The sequence below is a fragment of the Aristolochia californica genome, unplaced genomic scaffold, assembly GCF_029961685.1.
Source record: "Aristolochia californica isolate CCGP_79_NKW_82.1479 unplaced genomic scaffold, dmAriCali1.0.hap1 SCAF_3, whole genome shotgun sequence".
NCBI classification, from domain to species: domain Eukaryota; kingdom Viridiplantae; phylum Streptophyta; class Magnoliopsida; order Piperales; family Aristolochiaceae; genus Aristolochia; species Aristolochia californica.
Window position 1 is genome coordinate 9,133,574 of NW_027181992.1, and position 21,202 is coordinate 9,154,775.

At 39.0% G+C, this 21,202-nt stretch overlaps 2 protein-coding genes across 5 annotated transcripts; one reads left to right on the forward strand and one right to left on the reverse strand.

Annotated features, from left to right (window-relative positions):
- Positions 1-1,098: 1,098 nt before the first annotated feature.
- Positions 1,099-10,147, forward strand: LOC137958482 (histidine kinase 4-like). 4 transcript variants are annotated; one of them, XM_068805530.1, is made up of 13 exons: positions 1,099-1,570; positions 1,698-2,361; positions 2,880-3,331; positions 3,584-3,817; positions 3,927-4,096; positions 5,246-5,464; positions 5,549-5,735; positions 5,815-5,866; positions 5,954-6,183; positions 6,400-6,498; positions 6,695-7,389; positions 8,167-8,637; positions 9,572-10,147. In XM_068805530.1, exons 3-13 carry the CDS (start codon positions 2,996-2,998, stop codon positions 9,837-9,839), a joined length of 2,961 nt encoding a protein of 986 aa, XP_068661631.1. In that variant the 5' UTR covers positions 1,099-1,570; positions 1,698-2,361; positions 2,880-2,995; the 3' UTR covers positions 9,840-10,147. The 4 variants fall into 4 exon arrangements, with proteins under 4 accessions (XP_068661631.1, XP_068661630.1, XP_068661633.1 ...); XM_068805529.1 differs by having other exon boundaries at positions 1,099-2,361; XM_068805532.1 differs by lacking the exons at positions 1,099-1,570; positions 1,698-2,361 and adding an exon at positions 2,467-2,763.
- A 4,599-nt stretch (positions 10,148-14,746) lies between these two features.
- LOC137960261 (protein FLX-like 3) lies at positions 14,747-17,891 on the reverse strand. Its single transcript, XM_068807823.1, has 4 exons — positions 17,781-17,891; positions 16,009-16,549; positions 15,180-15,325; positions 14,747-15,076 (listed from the first exon to the last, which is right to left on the reverse strand). Exons 2-4 carry the CDS (start codon positions 16,539-16,541, stop codon positions 14,934-14,936), a joined length of 822 nt encoding a protein of 273 aa, XP_068663924.1. The 5' UTR covers positions 16,542-16,549; positions 17,781-17,891; the 3' UTR covers positions 14,747-14,933.
- Between the last annotated feature and the right edge of the window lie 3,311 nt (positions 17,892-21,202).

A 21,202-nucleotide genomic window follows, 5' to 3' on the forward strand; every position in this document is an offset into this window, starting at 1 on the left:
CTAATTTGACTCAAAAAAGATCCGTTCTTGAGTCTTTTATGACCTCTTGATTCTCTTCGCTCTATAGCGTGACCCTTGCCGATTGTATTTGTATTTGATATAGTTGTATTTTACATTAAAAATTGTTAGGCTAAGATGTGAATTTGAGTAAATTTTTTCAAGAACGCCCTCCCTAAGGAGCCATGTGGATGGCCTTTAAATAACACATGTGAGTAGAATCTAGTTTTGACTTCATTTGTTTTTTTAAATAATTTTATACAAACTATTGATACTATGTCCAACCTTCATAAAACCAGATGTAGGAGAAGGCCATAGCAATTCAGGCAGTAGGTGTTGAGGTGAACTATAACAAGATAATGACCCACTATTGGTACCAGAGTTAACTAGAATAGGTCTTGGCACAATTGAACCTCCCACATCTCAGAATTTGGGTTCAGATACATAATTGAAAAGGACAAATGCAGAGCTAACATAGAAGAGGTCATATATGAGTTAGTAGAAGCAAGTGGTCCAGTGGCTTGTGGCTGAGCACACTCCCTCCTATGTTTAGAATGTCCATTTTTGGTGCTTCATGTGTTGTACTTCATTTTGAGCCTTGGCCGGCCTAAGGTGGAGGCTGAGAATTCGGCAGCGGCCAGGGTTTTGGTCCTTTCGGACAAAATTACTGGGGAGCTACTTCGTTTGGCTTAGACGACAAACATGTCTTCTCGGAAGTTGACATGTTTCACGTCAGAAGCACGCCTAGCGGTAAAGGAAGAGGCTAGGAACACCCACGTCTTCGTCTTCCCGGATTTTCTTGCTCATCTCGATCGTCCACCGACCCCAGTCTCCTCATCATCAATTTCCATGCGACCCGCAGTGGCTTTTGTAAAATTTAAAACCTTAAACTTCTTCTGCAAATCATCATTATACGAACTCCTTTGGTAAATCATGTTTGTCTCAGCAGTCAGAAGTCAGAACTACATGTGGACACAGCATGACCATGCATCTGGACCATCCCTCTCGTTGGTTTCAAATAATCTTTTAAGAGGAGATTCCTCTTCTTGTCAGTCGTCGTTGTCCTCAAGATCTTAGATAGCGATTTTCTCGAATAAATTTCTCTCTTTCTTTTTGTTATTTATTTGTTACGTTTTTTTTTTTCGTTTTCCTCTTCACTTCTGCTGTGTAAAACACCCAACACCTCGCAGAGAGGGAACCCGCCAACTGCTTCTCGGCTCTTAGGGTCTCTCTGCTTCTCGGCTCTTAACCTGATTTCTGATATCTCCAGCGTCACATGGCCGTTAGTTCAAGCCTGTTTGCTCTACATTCAAGAAAAAAACTGAGACAATGATGTCCCCAGACTCTTTTTCTTGGAAGGAAAAAGGGAAATGAAACCCCTCGGATGATCGTGGGGAATCCGTTGCAATTTGGTCAAGCTCGCACTTCTTCTCTTCCTTCTTCTCGGCAGCTTTTGATTTAACTCTTTATTATTAGCACCAACCGCCTTAGTTGCGATGCATTTGCGTGGCTGGTAAACCGGAAACTTTTGTGTTCTTGAATTGATTTCGGCTTCTGTCGGACTTTCGATCAGGTATGAGCCGTACTGATGCTTTCTGATCGTCTTGCATCCGCACCCGCACCCGCTGGATATTATTTTCTGAACTTCATCCCTATACTAGAGGATTTAATTTCTGATCGTCTTGTCTGAAATTTCTCAGAGGCAAAGAACTAACTGCGGAACAGCCGATTATTCAGCTGGGAACCTGGAAGAGTCGTGTCACTCATGCTCATTCAGTCCAGGATAGCGTTTGAGTCGGCTAGGCTACAGATCTGCTTTCTTAACCTTGATTTATGAGTGGGAGAAAGGGGCCGAATCTCAGAAAGAGCCAGTACTGAACTATTAGAAAGATCTTTCTCCGGCTACTGACTGGAAGCAAGCTCGCCGGAGCTTAGATTCTTGTTAGTTCCGAATAATGTGCGAAAACGCTCACTTTTTGCTGCCATCCATTGTGAATTCTCCATTTTCTATCGGCACCAAGCGGTAGATTCTGTGTATCGATTTGACTCTCATTTTCTTAACCATAGTGAAAAGAAGGAGAAAGGGGCCAAAAGCAAAAAGGCATAGGGTGAACCGCAAGAGGATAACAAAGGAGAAAATCATATAAACAGAAGGAAATAGAATATCGAAAAAGTGTAGATTGCAGAGGATTTGTTTATGGTTACGGTGCGTTGGAGTGGACAGTCGCATATCTACATATATCCACAAATTCGATTCAGTTGCTCTGGAAAAGGGGGAATAGAGCGAATATTTCCAATAGAATAGAGGGGTCGAAGAGGATTCGCGTGATACAAACGAGAACAATACAATGCACAAGAAAACAGGTAAGAGGGCTTGCTTACTGTTAACCTACTTCTCCCTCTCTCTCTCTGCTTCGCTGGTGTTAAAGAAATAATGAACGAAAGCCCTCGTGGCACCAGTCTCGGTCAATTCCCGGTGGGATTTCTGTAGTGAAAAGGGGACGTGGCTGCCTTTGTCTGTACTCTCTATCAAACCCATAATCTGTCATCGGACATTATTACAGCTCCGTCCAAAATTTTCTATTTGATCTCACCAAGACCCAGATGAAGAAACTTGGAATGTGATGATGAACAGAGCCCCATTCCCTCTTTGGGATTTGGGATTTTCCTTCTTTTGAGAAGCTGCTCCTCCATGCCGTCCATATTTTTTTCTCTCTATTTTTCTCTGTAACTGCCGTTTAGCAGAGGGAGAGGAGGGTGTGGAAGGTTACTATGTGCTGTGGGATTTTTTTTTTTTTTTTCGAGCTTGTATCACACAATCGATATAAAAATGATAGTGTGGACTACCTCTAAGTCTAGCCGGTCTCTTTTCTTCCCTGCAGAAAAACAAGGCCTCTGAAGCTACAAGTACCATGAAGAAAATACAAAGGTCCTCCGTACTTTGTTTTGTACTGGCAGAAGGATGAAAGAGTGGAAGTGAGCTCAAGGAAACAGAAGAATGGGTTCCAAGATGCCGAGCCACCACGCTGTGGTCGTGAGGCCGTCGGAGCTGTCGGCTGCCAGGAAGGGGAACAAAACGACTCAGTATTGGAAAAATTGGCCGCTGTCGCTGCTGGGGGTCTGGGTCATGGTTGCGGCATGTATTGCCATGTATATCTGTGGTTGTTTGAACGCTGTAGTGATGGAAAGAAGGAAGGAGGTGCTTGTTAGTATGTGCGATGAGCGAGCCAGGATGTTACAGGACCAGTTTGCCGTTAGCGTTAATCATGTTCATGCTCTTGCCATCCTCGTCTCCACTTTTCATCATCACAAGCACCCATCAGCCATTGATCAGGTCCGCTTTCCTTGTTTCCAGATGCAAAATTCTCTGTATGACTTTATTTTTTTTGCATAATTATTCGTTAGCCTACCGTTTTAAGAAATGCCTCGACTCGATCCTACCTCTCTCTCTTCCTGCTTACTAATTGGAAGGTCGTTTTAGTTTTATTGCTGTTTCTTATTGCAGCAGATGACTTTTGAGCTTTACTGTTTTTTTTTTTTTTTTCTCTCTTGGATCTTCTTTTACCATTTTGGGTTTCAAATGCAGGAGACATTTGCAGAGTACACGGCGAGAACAGCTTTCGAGCGTCCACTGCTTAGTGGGGTGGCATATGCAAAGCGGGTGCTTTATTCAGAGAGGCAGAAGTTTGAGAATCAACAGGGTTGGACGATTAAGACTATGAAAAGGGAACCTTCATCTGTTCAGGATGAATACGCTCCGGTTATTTTCACGCAAAAAACTGTTTCTTACCTTGAATCCCTTGACATGATGTCCGGAGAGGTAGGTTAAATTTATTGTTCCGTCTCTCTTTCCCCCTCATTTGCTTCGAAAATTTTGATTTCAGCCGCTTGGTGTTCTTATGTCTAATTCTACTTCTTGTCCACTTTAGGAGGACGGGGAAAACATCCTGAGAGCTAGAGGGTCTGGTAAAGCTGTTCTCACAAGCCCCTTTAGGCTGCTAGAATCCAATCATCTTGGTGTTGTTCTGACATTTCCAGTTTACTATTCCGGTCTCTCTCCTGATGCTACAGTTGAAGATCGCATCAAAGCAACTGCGGGGTGAGGTTTACATGATACTTCTAATGCCACTTGTTTGCATTATTTATAATTTATTGGTTGAGATATTAGGGATAGTTTAGCATTCCTAATCCTTACTGGCGAAAACTAAGCAGCTGATACTAGGTCCAAATAAAGTATGTATGGTAACACATTGCCCACGAGGCATGTTTTGCTTACCACCAGGCTGTCAATTACTACCTCCCTTGTTTTGAAAGGAAGTAAATAATAGTAATAGTTGTGACCTCCTCTGATGCCATCTTTCAAGGACTTTGTGGTTTTGGTGGTTGATTCTGGCAGCTTAGTAATAGAATTGTAATTATCAAGAAGTTGTGCTCCTCTCAGTGAGTTTAGGTTCTGGTGGTTGTATACACAGTGTCGCTTCTAAAAATGAATGTTGGAAGTCTATGTCATACTGTTCCCTACACAGAACAGCTGCAATTTATTGTTTAAAGGAACCGACCTTTAGTTTGGGAATATTCGTGACACATCAGTTCTGTCAACAAAGCTGATACTAGGTCAACATTGCCAATTTAGCCTGCAGATATTGCATGGAACCAGTGGTGCCATTTAAAAGTTGGTCTGGGAGGAAGCTGAAAATGGTATTTTACCCAATGTGAGATTTCTTGGGTTCACAACAACATCGTGCATAATTTGTCTCATAGGTGACCATAGGTCTGCTTTTGTTTGTCTCCCATTATACTTAGCATAACCCCCATGCTTTGCGCAACCAGGTTGAATAGTTTTTTTACTGTCCTGTGTTCGTTGTCATTCCCAGTACTATGCTGCTAGTATTGTTTTTTTCTTTTCTTTTATTCTGTTTACAGTCAGTTGCAAGTGCTGAAAGTCACAGGAGATCTGGTAAGCTTACTCCGAAGTAGAGGGTGGGATCCAAAGGAAGATTCTACTGATAGATCTTTGATGATTGCATTTCAAACAGTTTTATCTTTCTTCATTGTGCTGCTTCACCCATTCGAAACAAAAAGAATGAAAATACTGATGAAATAAGTTTGCACTAAAGGCTTTTAAGCTGGCTATATTTTTTGCTTTCGTCTAGTGTTTATAAAGTGCTTATAATTTTTTTATTGCCCTTTCTCTTTTCTTTACCCCTTTTGTTTCAATAAATGGGATTAACCTTGGGCCGGAAAACAGATACCTTGGAGGAGCCTTTGATGTTGAGTCCCTCGTCAAGAATTTGCTGAGGCAGCTGGCAGGGAATCAGGCCATTGTTGTGAATGTATATGATGTCACTAATTCATCTGAACCATTAATCATGTATGGATCCCCAGACGTAGAGGGTGACATGTCCCTTTCACATGTCAGTTTTCTTGATTTTGGAGATCCATTCAGGAAGCACCAAATGAGCTGTAGGTGAGTAGGTAATTTTTGCTGCTGCTTAAGATATCTAGGACTTACTCTGTTACTTGAAAGTTTATTGTTTGCATATTATGTCAGATACTATCAGAAGCTCTCAACTCCTTGGTCCACAATCACCACTTCTGTTGGTATCTTTGTGATTGCTGTATTGGTAGGATACATCACTTATGCTGCAGTTACCCACATTGCCAAAGTGGAGGACGATTTTCGCAAGATGGAAGAACTCCAAGTTCAAGCAGTAGCTGCTGATATTGCTAAATCACAGGTTCCACACCCAGCTTCTGACAGCGTATTTGCAAATTTTTTGTTATACTCATTGATTCCAATCCTCTTTTTCTTTGCAGTTTTTAGCAACCGTTTCACATGAGATTAGAACTCCCATGAATGGTGTGCTTGGTATGGTCAGGTCTCTGTGTTCGTCTGTACCTGTTTGTGGAAGCTGTGAGAAAAAGGCAATTTTTAAGTTTGTCTTCTTGGTTGCAGGGATGCTGTCAATGCTTCTAGACACGAACCTTGATTCGAATCAAAAAGATTATGCAAAAACAGCTCAAGTCTGTGGGACGGATCTGATAACATTAATAAATGAAGTGCTAGATAGGGCAAAAATTGAATCTGGAAAGTTAGAGTTGGAGGAGGTGCCTTTTGATGTCAGATTTGCCCTGGACAATGTGCTCTCCGTATTTTCTGCCAAGTCTAGAGGAAAGGGTATTGAGGTAAGAGTTTATAGCTTTAATCACTTTTGGTCTAACAATTGCGCAGATCTGTGACTTTCATCACTTGATATTCATGTTCAGTTTCTCTTGTGCAGCTGCATTTATGTATATTCTGTTCTATTTGATGTTGAACTCATTGTGTTTTTATCATTTATTTCTTGCTGGTGCTCTAAAATGCCCTGCTGTGATACTACTTCATCATTTGGCAAAGTGTAGCTTGCTGTGTTTGTCTCTGAAAAAGTCCCAGAAATACTTATTGGTGATCCAGGACGATTTCGTCAGATTATCACCAATCTAGTGGGAAACTCAGTTAAAGTAAGTTACCGCATAACCTTTAGTGTACTTGTTATGTATGAGAGTTCCATTTCGTAGCCTGTCATGGATTTGATCTGTGGGCTACCCTTTGCATTGCTTTTATTGAAATTAAAAATCTTATGCTACTACAGTTGCTCTTGCAACTTAATTTAGGTTTCCTTTATTTACTTACTTGGAATTTTCTCGGTTATTGCAGTTTACTGAACGCGGCCATATATTTGTGCAAGTCCATATTGCTGAACACCGAAAATATGTCTTAGATGCAATGGCTGAAGTGGACTTGAAGAGAGGTACTGGAGTAGAAATCATTTCAGGTGGCAGTCCATTCAGTACATTGAGTGGTTTTGAAGCTGCTGACAACAGAAACTGTTGGGAAACTTTTAAACTGCTGGTTTCTGAAGACCAGTACTACATGGCTACTGATGAGGCATCGGATTATGTTTCCTTGATGGTTAGTGTGGAGGATACAGGGATCGGGATCCCTTTGCATGTACAGGATCGGGTGTTCACACCTTTTATGCAGGCAGACAGTTCGACTTCCCGAAAATATGGAGGGACAGGGATTGGATTAAGCATCAGTAAGTGCCTAGTTGAGTTGATGAGTGGACAGATAAACTTTGTGAGTAGGCCTCATATAGGAAGCACATTTACATTCACGGCAGTCTTCAAAAGATGTGAGAAGAATGCCATTACTGACTTGAAGAGACCTCTTTCTGAGGCTCTTCCTTCTGGTCTCAAGGGGATGAGAGCTATTGTGATTGATGGGCGGCCCCTTAGAGGTGCTATTACAAAATATCATCTGCAGAGGCTTGGTATTTGGACAGAGGTTTTCAGTAGTATTAAACTTGCATTTGGGTCATTATCTCAACAAAATGGCTATTCAAAACCAGGGTGAGTGTTGTTTCTGAGCTTGCTCTTATTTTAACAATCATTTTTCCAAATTGCCGGTCCTTCATGAGACTTGTTTTTAATTTTTCTTCATTTAGCAGAATTATGGTAATGAAATTTCGTTTTTTGGAACTACGCTAGTTTCATGGAGCCTATAACCAACATTACTGTTCTTGTTTTTGGATTGCTTGAGCCATGTAATGAACCCAACACAGTATATTCATTCCACTTGGCATCACTGCTTTAGTTCTCTAGCATGGGAACATCTGGATGTTGCGTTGCTTGTGGAATAGGGTATATTGACCGTTTAATTTAATCATCTATTTGTAGGGTAGTTCTTGTGCAGAGTCTCTTGATTGGTGACATGTTAGAACTGGGTGAGTTGTTATGTGATCTTACTCATGTAGGTTCAAGGTGGCCCATGTACGTAGGATGCATATATAAGAAACAAGCACTAGTATAACCTTTTGTAGTACTAGTTTTTACAAAATGATCCAGAGAGGAAGTGGTACTTTGTTTAACAATCATCTTTCTTCAGTGGATTGAGCCTTAAGACTGAAAGGCCACCTGGACGTCATTCTTGATGTGAGGATTTGGCCTTTTCACTGGAGTATTGGATGCTTGGGGTGCATTGCTGTGTAACCATTCATCAAAAAAGAAAAGAAAAAAATATAGGCAACCATTAGTAGAGAAGAAATTCTTCCTTGTTTTTGTATTTTCTGAAGGTTTTTTCCTTTATGAGAAGTATGCTGAAATCTTATTCCATTGTTTCTGCACCAGGGTTGGAAGGCAGCCAGGTATTATACTGATTGAGAAGGAGATGTGGCTTTCTGAACATGTTCCGGACTGGAAATCTAATTGTAGATTGTTTAAGCTGCCCAAGTTGATCCTACTGGCAACTTCTGCAGATTCTGACAAAGCCAAGGCTGCAGGTTTTGATATGGTTATTATGAAGCCCCTGAGAGCAAGCACTATTGTTGCCTGCCTTCAACAGGTACTGGGGTTAAAGAACGAGAAGCCACAGGGAAAAGAAGCTTCAAAAAATTCAGGGGTCCGCAGCCTGTTGTTTGAGAAGAACATATTAGTAGTTGATGACAACAGTGTTAATAGGAAAGTTGCAGCTGGAGCGCTGAAGAAGTATGGGGCTTGTGTGGAGTGTGTAGAGAGTGGGAAAGCTGCACTTGCACTTCTGAAGCTGCCACACAAGTTTGATGCTTGCTTCATGGATGTTCAAATGCCTGAAATGGACGGGTAATTACAAAAAGATCTCTGGTAGTTACTTAAATTGCAACAGTTTATGGTTTACCATAAGGTGCTGCAAATATGGAATTCATCTTGACTTAACTAAGCATATGAAAATACGTGTGGTTTACAAGGTAGCAAATCCAAAATAGTTGACACTATCATTTCTTTTTGGGTGGTTAAATTAATTACAAATGAGATGAGATTAATCTTTGAATAATGACTAAATTTTAATCCTAGATGAGATATGTTGGAACATGGTGGGGTTTTCTCCAGCAAGCTTAAACATTTTTGCTAAATTGACAGATTAACCTGCTGTGGAGCTTAATCTATAATTTCATTTGATGCATTTGGTTTACAGTAAATTATAACAGGTGGATTTGCCCTGGAGAGGGGCCTGGTATCACCCGGTTTGGCCTTGTTCTGGAGAGTAGTAATCAGGTTGGATCTGGGTCCACCAGCCTGAACTTATCCTGTCAGACTAGTGAGAATGTATATCTCATTGCTCATGTTTAGTTGCTTGATCTTCTAAGAGATGCTTTTGAGCTTAAGTCATGTTGGAACCTTTATTTTCAGGCCATAGATTCTAGACAAAATTGGGTCTGAGTGGGACTTGATCCATTTACACTCCTAATTGTTCTTGTACTTCCTAATTACTAGTTCAACCACTTTTATGTTGCCGACTTCCATCTTTTAACCAATTCATTACAAATAATTCAGTTGTTGTTGTTTGGGATAATATTTGTGAAGAGAACAGTTACTCTTATCGTACAAAGAAAAAAAGGTTCTTCTTTGTATCATCATAGAGAGTGATATAGGGCTTGAAGCTTTAGAATAGGTTTTTTTTCATCTCACATTGCAGAACTGTTTGTATTTAATGGTAAATCCTGAAAAGCATTCACTGATTAAATTTTGTGTTTGTGAACTATGCTGTCCTATGCAGATTTGAGGCGACCCGACAAATACGTATTATGGAAAGCAATGAAAATGACCGTAACAACCATCGGGCAGAAGGATCTAATGAGGTGAAGTATCATCTACCCATACTGGCCATGACAGCAGATGTGATCCAGGCAACATACGAGAAATGCCTAACATGTGGAATGGATGGATATGTCTCAAAGCCCTTTGAAGAAGAGCATCTATATCAGGCAGTGGCGAAATTCTTTGAATCCAAAAGCATTCCCAGAGCTTTTGGATCTGGTGAATGAATCAATCATTCATCTCCCTATCGGAGTGCTTGCCAGAGAGAGTTAAAAACAATGCCATCAATTTTCCCTATTGCCTGGCCATCATTTGTGGTTGGTCTCTCTTTTTTTATATATCCATTATAGCGGATATGTTGATGTCACTGAGAGGAAGGAAGACCACAAGCTAATACCTTTAAACCTGCTTCTTGTATGTATAAATCTGTAGCAAAAATCCACATTGGGACCTTGAGCTTCCCTGCAAGCCCCAAAGCCAACCCCGGGCGAAAAGAAAGTTGTATATTGAAGGTCTCTGTGATATCTTTTTCTCATTGTTCATTGTTTCCAAGCGGTGTTTTCGTGCAGCAAAATAAAAGAGAAGAATCAAAGGTGGCGAGCGCCGAAAGTGCTCAATTGTGACCATGTCAGTGGCCATAGTGGACGCTTCATGATTCTCAGCAAATCAAGTATAGGTAGTGGTGGATCTTTTTACCCGTCTTTTTCAGTGAAACCACTGCAAACCACACTGGATTCTCTTTGACTGCTACTGTTTTCAAATCTTTTTCCAAAACGGCTACAGTAGAGCCGTTTCCTTGATTCGAAAAGCCAAATAACAAAAGAAGATGGAAAGTGGGGAATGAATAATAGACATATCCTTACTTTGGCAAGATACGATCTTGACTAGGCTTTTTTCTATGAATTCGTGGAGAGGGTGGTTGAAGGAAGGTATTATCTGAGCCTTTAAAGACAAAATCTTCCATTTATGGTTCCAAATTATCCATCCCAAAGTGACTAACTGGAGTTAAACCGCTGAAAATAAAACCGAGAAGGATTTTTTTTACATATAATTGTCCTGTGAGTACAGAAATAGTGCAGTGGTGAAACTGTTTCTTGCTATTGATAAAAAATTTAACTTCTTCTCTTTACTCACAAGGGAGTTTAGAGCTGTTTTAAGTTTGCAGGCAGTAATTTTTGGTAACAATTTAAGGTCTGCTCCTTGCTGATTTGAACTGGGATTTTTTTTTTTTGATATAGTAGAAGATGTAATTGAGATGCTTTGAAGATTCCGAGGCCCTGCTTTTTGGTAATCTGGGTAGTTCAACAAGTTACAAAGTACTGCTTGCTATCTTGTGACTTTTTCCATCAGTAAAAAGGTCATCATCTTCAAGTGCTAGTGTAGTGTCCTCTTTCTCAAATGAGTTCAGGGAAAGTGGAAAAAGATAGTTCATATTAGTACGTTTAAACATAATAATAAGAACTATTTCCTATAGGCCCTGGGCCATTGAAACATCTCCAGAGGCCAAAGAAAAAGCAGTTACATATAAATGATGCACCACCATCTCCTCTTGCATCTGGTTGGACAAAGGAGAATGCCTGAGTTATGTCATGGCTCCAAATAAAAAAGAGATTTCCCAACAAAATAACCTATCAAAAGTGTCTAACTTGAACACTAAATTCTTTACCATGCAAAGGGCCAGTAAATCTGCTGCAGAGTTTATTGGGTATTGGAAGGCATCTGGTAAGGAATCTCTGTGTATCACTCCACAATCAATAAGAAGAAGTCCTGAGTTTTGGGTCTATTAGGGCTCACAGACTTGCTAGCAAAGAGAATCCCTTCTTTGAAGACACTGAGCAACAGAGCTAGTTGTTCAGTTTGCGGTTGAGACTAAAAATAAATCAGAGGATGTCTACACAACTCAAGTTCCAAACGTCTTTAAAGGAATGGTAGAGGTAATGATAGAGGTGGTTGTGGTCGTGGTAGTAGGAAATGTGTCCGCTGTGGCTGCACAACTCACCACTCTAATAATAGTGTTAGGGTAAGTTTCGCAAACCAGACGTTTTTAAATTCAAAAACAATCGTCCTTCCCATCCAATGTCAATGAAAAGAGATCATATCCATTATTTTGTACATTTCGATGTCTGGGGGTTATGCAGGGTGTCGCGTCACTTTGGATTTAAGTATTTTGTTTCCTTTTATCAATGATTTGGTAGATCTAGTTGAGTTTACCTCTTTAAAGATGCACCAAGAAATAAAAAAACTCATAGAATTAGCCTGCACAAGTAATGTGGGTCCCACACGCCACAAAATAAATAAGAGTACCCAAACTCCAATTAGTATAGTTTTTTTTTTTTTTTTTGAAAAGGAGTTAGTATAGGTTCACTAATAGTATCCACCAATTCTAAGAAAAACAATGTCCCAAGTAGTTAATTTAGGGCCAACATCAACCCTAATGCTGATGATGCTGGCAAACACAGGGTCTGTTCACAAGCAAGAATAGGGTAAAAGAAACCCTTACAACCCTTAATGGGCACACATATCCTATAAAACTGCTCAATTGATAGTACCAGCCATCAAACCTATGGTAATGGCACAAATAAACGAAAAAAGGTTGGACCTTTACCCTCAATCAGCAACAATTTTGTGAAATTCCCCTTTTTGACACACTTGTAGGCTTGAAGGGAAGAAGATTCTCTCTTACAAAAAATACAGCACTCAGTTTGATTACTCTGATATCATGTAAAATAAATAAAAAGAAAGAATTTTGGAAGAAGAAAATGAGAAAGAGAAGAATATAAGGGAAAGATAAGGGGAAGTCTAACATTGAGAGAAAAAGACTGATTAGAAGATCTGCACAATCCCTAACCTCTTTATTGATAACTTAAGTGATTTTAGTACGAAATGACCATAATGATCCTGTTAAGGAATAGTCCCACATAGATTGGTGAGGACAACGATCTTTAGTTTATTAGTTGGGAAAGAGGTTTCCTAAGTTGGCTAGTCATTTTGGGATAGACCTTGGACCCAGCTTCACATGGTATCAAAGCAGGTACTCATATGTGGGCCTACAACTAAATTATCCACTTGTAGAACCACAAAAAAATGTCTACACCTAAATTATCCACTTGTAGAGCCACGAAAGAGGGCTTACACCTAAATTATCCATTTTTAGAGCCACAAAAGAGGGTCTACACCTAAATTATCCACTTGTAGAGCCACAAAAGAGGGCCTACACACGAGGGGGAGTGTTAAAGAATAGTCCCACATGGATTAGTGAGTACAACGATCTTAACTTAATTAGTTAGGGAAGAGGCTTCCTAAGTTGGCTAGTCATTTGGGATGGGCCTTGGACCCAACTTCACAGATCCTACTCTAGTTTATCTTAATTGTAGCCATCAAACAGTAATAAAAAATGAAAAAATTACATTGGTGAGCATGTCTAATTCACCTTTATCCAATTAGATGGCAGAACCACAATACCTTATAGTAAAATTACAAAAATACCCTTGACCTTTAACAAAAATCATGATAGTTCTATAAAGCAATATAAGGTGAGATTAGTTGCCAAGGATGCACACAAACTTGGCAGATTATTTTAACACTTTCTCCCCTATGATTCCATCAAGATATAGATCTTAGTAGCAATCAATAAAGGGTGACCTTTGTTTAACTAGATGTAAAAATGTGTTTTTGTTTGAAGATATTGTTGATGAAGTATATATAGAACAACCTCATGGATATGTTGCTCAAGGAGATATTGGAAATTTTTGTACGCCTAAAATGGCCATTTATGGTCTTAAATGGAGCATATGAGCCTGATTTGAAATGTTCAACAAAGTGATAATGTCATTTGGGTTTTGGCACAATCAGTATGATCACTCTATGTTTGAACCTTTTTTTTTTTTTTTTTTTTGAGAATAGTGATGATTCATCAAAAGCTAACAACAAAGAATAGAAAGGGCGTCTGGAAAACAATGAGATATTGTAGGCCAATCCCCTCATTCTATGTTTATACTTGACGTGATACAAAAGTAACAATAATAATTATGTACATAGATGATATAGTCATCTTTGAGAGTGAGCTTAAGGGCACCAAGAAGTGAAAGATCACTTGATGGGATAGATTCAAAACAAAGGCTTAGGGTACTTGAGAAACTTCTTTTTAGGAACCAGAGTGGCTAGAAGTAGGAGTGGGATTCTTTCATCTAAGAGGAGGCACATCATAGACAGATTGGATGTATATTTCTTGGAGCCAAACTAATTGAATGACCAAAGGAAACTAACTCTAGTCTTCATGATAGTCAAAGTTCAAGTTTAAATGATATAGAAGGACGTTCAAAAAATTCATCTATCTACTACAATCATTAAATTGGATATTTCATATGCTGTGAGAATGGTAAGCAAATTCATGGAGGCCCCCAAGAAGATATACTTAGAGGTAGAGCACAAACTTTGAGATATTTGAAGGGAACTCCTAGTAAGGGGAAGCCTCATAGACACCTTGAGATTCAAAATGTTTCCTATGCGGACTAAGTTGGGTCCTAAAAGCACAATACAAGGCTATGGCCACACAACCTTTGAACTAATATGTGTGAAGTCTATAATCTTGGAGTATGGGTTTGATATAAAGGATCTTGTGATTAAGGGGTGTGATAGTCAGGTAGCTATATTGAATGGACCTAACCCCATGTCCCATAAAAGGACCAAGCATATCAATGTAAATAGTCTCTTCATTCAAGGCAAGGGAAGGAAATAAGGCATGATATTTTATATTAGATTAGCATATCAACCTAGAGGTATTTATATCTCTCGCTTAGTTAGAATGATATTTTGTCAATATGTTATAGATTTTGGCTTACGATTATAAATTTTAATGCTGTTTTATGTAATTCAGAGGGTGAGGAGTATTTTGGTCACATCAATATAATCACATTTAGGTTGTTGCAATCGAGGATTAGGAGTCAACCTTAACCCCTAATCATGTTGCTTATCTTTCTGCGGCAACCTCTCTTCTTCGCCATATCCTCTCTTTCTTTTCTCTCTCCGATTCTCTCGTTCTTTTCTCATTTCTCCCTTGGAAATATACAATCTAACATGCAACTTCAAGAAGGAGAACCAAAGGCCAGAGAAGCAATTCATGAGCTACGCAGAATTCTACATCTTAAACTTTTCAGTCCAAGGAAGCAGGAGATATTTGAACCATGCATAACAAAGAAGATTGGCAGTACAACATCCTGTTCCACTCTATTTTCAGATGTTATGTTAAAATCAAAGGATCTATCAATTATGTAATCCAACCCACCATATAACAAAATGTTACAAAGGATGCATCAAATTAATCAACGACGAGGTGGTCCACGCTTCTCATGATTTCCCCATGAATTCGCCCCATAAAACCCTTTCTCACCCCCATAAGCATCCGCAAATGGACCAAGGTACCCCATTTCGGGGCTGCCTTTTACCAGACCATAACCACTGCCTCCTACCAAAAAAAAAAAAAAAAAACAGACAGGATCACTTTCATCTGAGTAATGATCCCAAAATCAGTGAAACATGCATAAGAATAACCTGTCAAAGAAAATTACCCGGTCTCACTGCTCTATTGTCTGTACCAATGAGCTCTGCTCGTAATTTTTCAACCTCACGAACCATAGAAACAAGGTTTTTCTCCATAGCTTGCTTATGCTCAACTTGCTCCATGTTTGCCTTCTTCTCATATTCAAAAGCAGTTCTAAAAAAAACCATAAGCCAACTCAGTTAATGTAACTCAAATTCCAAACATCCTACTTCTTGAGTTAATGATGGCTCCACTTACTGCTTGTCCTTCAAGATATCCAGGTAGACAGAAGGATACAAATGAGAAAATGGAAGATTGATTAAAAGTATTATCTGTGCCTAACCTAGGAACTCACAAGGAGAGGTACTGCACTTGTAGCAAAAGTGGTAGCACACATGACCACTAGTCAAAAGGTCCATAGCAGATTGGTCCATGAACCAATTATAAGATACTATCCTGAGCTACCTAACAATTAAAAGAAGATCATAGTTTATAACCAACTGTCTCATCAGAAGGCATGAGGCTCATATCATTCTGTCTACTCTTTCCTTCTCTCAACCAAATCTAAATCAGCATTTCAACAGAGTTAGTGCGTCTGTGGAAACAGTTTTCCGCAGCTGCAGTCAGCTGCGCATGTTGAAACTGTTCATAGCTGGTGATTGGGCAGCTGGTTTCCTAAAGGCCAACCATGTTTGGATTAGAAGAGGATCATTTAAGTGGTAGATCTTGATCAACTACTTTTACCACACACTTGGAGCCACTTGAGTGCCCCCATAATTTGCCCATGGTTGGTGTTCAGTATTGTTGAAGTATTAGTATATTTAAAAGCCAAACAGTAAAGAAAAAAATATCTTAACCTGGCCCTCACAAGCTCCTGACAAAAGCCCTCAAGATCAACTCTCATGGCAGGAATCTTCCGGTTTTCTGCTTTCAGCCTATTCAAGTCCTGCTTGAGACCCTGAATTTGAGTTGTCATTTCCTGCTTCAGTGCATTTAGTTTTTGAGCTTTAGATCGTAACTGTATAACCTCTGTCCTAAGAGGTTTAATAGCACGGAGTTCAGCTTCTAACTTCAAACCCCTTTCAATCAGATCCCTTATATGGGCCTCTTTTTCTGCTTGCAGTTTTGGTATGAGTTCACTTAAGCTGTGTGTCTCATCCTTCAAAATCATTAATTCCCTATATAAAGACATATGATCTTCAACCAAATGCCTGTTCTCAGCATGAAGCCTGTGTATCTCACCACGTTGAATCATGAATTCCTCCTCTAAAGTAGCAGGGTGAGAAGGTAAAGGGGGGCCATATCGTAGAGGAATGGGAGGAGGGCCCTCGTGAAAGCCACGAGCACCATCATTAAGAGGGTGTCGAGGCATTCGAGTCCAACCTGCCATATTTAATCCTGCATAAGGAAATTTACCTCATCACTGGGACAGTTATTGGTGCAGACAGAACAAATACAATAGTTCAAATACTCCAGCTTTGCTACACAGGCGGCCTAACCCTTATCTAAATTAAATCACAGATGAGTTGCCCATTCCCCTAAAACTCTTACTCTCTCATTAGAATCCAGCAAGACATCTTCCTCCCTGCTCTCGTCTTATAGATACCTACTTTCTATTTCTTTCTTCTTTAATTTAGAAACTTTTTACTCATCTGGTTGATTTGACAGTAGTACCCTCCTCTTTGAATTGAATCTTCTACCCATCTTGTCATGGATCACTAATTTATTTATTCCCGATAATAATAGATCACAAACTGCATCTAGTCAAAACATGAACTGAATGGCAGCAAGCTATACACACACCTCTGATACATTCCTCATCTAAATATCTCCTGTCACATTCATTTGTAGATGTTGAAGAGAACTGTAATCAAAATTTTCCACATTTTTGCTAAATAAATTCAACTACATCTTACTCTTTTTTTAAATAAGAAAAAAAAAAAAAGTAACAAAACCCACCTGACCCACTCCTCATGTCATATACATGCTTACAGCGTCAAGAATTTAATCAGTCAATTACAAGGTACATCACTTACGAAATGCCCAAGTAACAGAAATGCAAAGCATGATACCCATAAAGTTAAATGCTTATCCTATTAATACACAAAAAAAAAAAAAAACTGAAACGGTTGAGATTTTATTCCAGCAAACAAAACAAACAATCAATGGAGCAATCCCCTAACAACAAGAGATTGGAGGGAGGGAGACTCCCTACATAGCAAGAAAGGAACAATCCCCTAACAACAAGAGATTGGAGGGAGGGAGACTCCCTACATAGCAAGAAAGGAACAATCCCCTAACAACAAGAGATTGGAAAGAGGGAGCCTCCCTACATAGCAAGAAAGTCAGCAAAGGACAAAGAAAATTAAGAGATAAAGTTAATACTCTACCAAAAGTACCGAAAATGCAATGGTGCACATGAAATTTTTGGGTGAAATTTTAATTAGATAAAGAAAGTCACTTACCTTGAAAAGATTCCATTAGCGCAGAAAAAAAAAAAGTAATAACCCACTAGAACACAACCTCTCTTAACAGTTTTCACTCCAACATTTCCAAGGTTAATCAGGAGATGCTCTTCATGGGTACACCAAACTCCCAGAGAACTGGGGGGAGAGAGAGAGAGACTCACAAGGAGCAGTTGTGCCTGCGGACGCCTTTGCACGCTGGAGCTACGGCTGTCGACCAGAAACCCTCGAAACGGCAGCGGTGGCGTTGTCCAAAAACCGGTTAGTAACTACCTGCCCTGTTCTCCAAAGAAGTAGCGTTAGTTCAGTTTTCCTTTTCTTTCTTCACGCGTATTTATAGGAACTAATAAGAGTCATCTGTTTTTAGACACGTAACTCTTATTCATTTCAGAATAATATTTTATTTTTAAATTCCTATTACTTTAAATCATATAATTTAACTTTATATATAACTACAACTATGCCATCTTAATTCTAACCTTTATTTCATGTCTTAGACAGAGTTGGGAAACTCAGTCTGGAATGAAAAATGTAAAGACTATAACAACATAGATTAAGGTTTAAACAAACAAATTTTAGTTACAACAAAGGGACTGCTCACGTATTCTACTACCCATAGATAATGAAAGAAAATATATTTTTTATTGTTTGGTATCAGAGAATTATTGAGAGAAAATAAAATAAAATATAAAATTTTAGTTAATAAATTTTCTCTAAAAAAATGATGGAATTTGGGGAGAAAATAAAATAAATAGAAACTTGAGAGAAAATTTTAATTATCAAAATTTTAAAATATTACTAATTTTCTCTTCTTTTTCCTTTTTCATAATTACCCAAACAAGAAAAACTATTTTTCTCTTCCATCTTCTCTCTCATTTTCCATGGGCATCCAAACTGGAGACTTTCTTTTCTTTTCTCTTTTTGTTTTTTTTCTCTTCCTTTCTTTTTATCTCCACTTTATGTGTTTCAAACACAGCTTTAGTAAGGTTACCTATACTTTCGCAACCACTATATTGTAGCCACTGTAATAAAACACCTTCTAAAATCAATATCAGATGAAGAAAATAAAATTAGGAGCCTACTTCAAAACCTCAAATGCCTTACTCATACGGTAATACCCACTTCACGTGAATCCCTCAAAGAAAGACAAAATATAGAAGAAAAAAAAAACAACTAGTATTCCATTCAAGGTACCTTGCTTGCTTAGGTAAGTATTTCCCACAGTTTTAAAAGCAGACGATTGAAGGTACATGCAAGGCAAATAGATCTTGAGAAAGCATTGTTCCAAGGTACAAGAAGAAGCAAAAAATCCTAATGATCTAAATCCTGGGAGGAGGCTTGCCTCATATAAAGGATGAGGATTGCTACTACCTCTAAGATGGGGAAGAATAAGGCTAGAGAAACGATCTAAGGGCTTACCCTTGAGGGTTCATTGGTCCAAATCTTCTCCTCTTCCTGCGAGTAGACTATTGGCCTAGGTGTTGGGGGTTGTGGGATGACTATTGGTCTGTTAGGCATAGTAGCTCTCATAAGGTTGACCTCAAGATTGGCTACTTTCACCAATTTTTGCCTCAGGAATCTTAGGTTCTTCCTCTTTGTCATCTAAAATCTCCAACTCCCCTAATTCTTTGCCTCATTTTCTATTGAGATGCGTTGGAAGGTCTCATTTTTTCTCTCTTGACACCTTGTCTCCCCTCTTTCTCTTTCTATTTCTGCACTTTACGGGTCACTAAAACTTGTTGGAATGTGTCATGATTTGCTTGAGATACATCTTTTACTTCCATTTCTTCTTCCACATCTAGCATCAAATTGTTTCCTCCTCTCCCTTGATTTTCCTCTCTAGTATTAAGTTGTGGAGCCTAATTAATACCTTATGTTGAGAAGGTATGTAGGTTGACCTTCGTGGTAAGATCGTCGTGGGAGTTGGAAGGGGGACAAGGATTTCATTATGGGTAGTTTGGGGATTTCACACTTGCAATCCGGTTGCCCTAATTTTCCTTTATATTTAGGGGCGCCACTATTGGGATTTTATCATCACCCAAAGTATCATCGTCAAAGAGAAGGGTCTTGATTTGAGGGCCAAGAGAGGTTAGAGAAAAACCACTTGTAAGAGTGTGTGATTTCTCTTTGTAAACTATTTCATCTTCATAATGGATTACTGCAGCGGCGAAAGACAAGACGTAGTCTCACCATGAGGTGAACATGTATAAATCTTGTTGTTTTTTTCTTCTTCTATGATTATTATTATTGTTTTCATTAGTTTGGAATTAGGGCATCTAATTCCTACACATCTAGCTCTTTCATCTCCCATGTCAATTTCAGAACACCAACTCTGGGATCAGTTAAAAATCATTATCTCCTCTGCCTTGGTCTTCTTCTATCTCTCTTTCTACTTCCTTATCTTCTTCTCAATCTCTCATTTCTTCTCTCATAGCTAGAAGACCCAACTACTGTCTAATTTGGGTCAATTGAATGTCTAACCCATCCATCATAGAGAAGAGTGTCTCACTAACCTGATCCAAATTCTTGCCCTATCTATCTAATCTCAATATAGTACTAAACATCATGATGGTCATCAAAAGTCTCAAAGAAATTAGTGCTGAATTGAAGCTGATCTTGCCTCCTTTTGGGTTTGATTTTTCTTTCACTTCCTCTATTTCCTCCTCTCTACTTGCTTGGCTATTATCTCCTGAACTTGCATTCTCTCCTTGTGCCTTTTTCTTTTCGTCTTCTTATCTTCTTTCACTGTTTGAGGGTTTCTTGTCTTTCTTTCCAATGAAGCCGATGAGCATTCTCAAATTTAAAATTTTGACCTTGATTCCCTCAACTCAAGCCCATTATTCGAAATCATATGATCAATAACCCAACCATGGGCTAATGGATGAGTGCTTCTAAAATGGCTGTTGAAGATGGCTTCAACAATATAAACTCCAAAGTTAGTTTTTTTTGGCTTCTTTTTCCAATAAGGAGTACTTTGTTGTTAATGCTCAAGGCTTTGGTGGTTTTGCAACCGACAAAATACTCACTAGTGATACTCATTCTATATCTTGTAAAAGCAGTTGTAGGAGATATTTCTACTTTTGTGCCTTCAATGATGGAAAACAATTTCCTATTCAGTGGGTTATATGGGTTTTTACACTCATACATAGATAGATGGGCTTTTCCACCCATGTATGTGTGTAAAAAGTTTTGACTCCTTAATCACTCATAGTGTAGTGGGGTAATTCATAGAGAGATTCTGGTTCATTTTTTTCTTCAAAATATCTTGAAGGGCATGATGGAAAACAATTTCTTATCTAGTTAGTTAGGTCATTTTCAAAATAAAGGTTTGCATTGTAAGGGAGAGGAGCCAATTTGCCTAGGTTGGGATTTTTGGATGGATCTAACTGTGAAATGAACATTGCAATGGATTGTCTATTGTGCAATGGATTTGGGTAAGGAGCTCAAGGCCCTAGGGCAATGGTTGATTATTGAGGGATGTGCTGACTTTTGCTTGGTTGGTTTGGGAAGTTAGTCGTGTCTACATCACCAAAGGGTCTTGGAAGGCCAAAGGAAGACATCAAAGGGGTTTTAGACGTTTATGGCT

Bases quoted from the DNA above. Each gene is read 5' to 3' on its own strand.
- LOC137958482 (XM_068805529.1), top strand. From the start codon at position 2,996: ATGGGTTCCAAGATGCCGAGCCACCACGCTGTGGTCGTGAGGCCGTCG. The intron at 5,465-5,548 runs GTGAGTAGGTAA...ATATTATGTCAG, and splicing joins AAGCACCAAATGAGCTGTAG to ATACTATCAGAAGCTCTCAA. The intron at 6,184-6,399 runs GTAAGAGTTTAT...GGCAAAGTGTAG, and splicing joins CTAGAGGAAAGGGTATTGAG to CTTGCTGTGTTTGTCTCTGA.
- LOC137960261 (XM_068807823.1), bottom strand. From the start codon at position 16,541: ATGGCAGGTTGGACTCGAATGCCTCGACACCCTCTTAATGATGGTGCT. The intron at 15,326-16,008 runs GTTAAGATATTT...GGTTTTTTTTAG, and splicing joins CAGGAGCTTGTGAGGGCCAG to AACTGCTTTTGAATATGAGA. The intron at 15,077-15,179 runs GTAATTTTCTTT...TTTTTTTGGTAG, and splicing joins CAATAGAGCAGTGAGACCGG to GAGGCAGTGGTTATGGTCTG.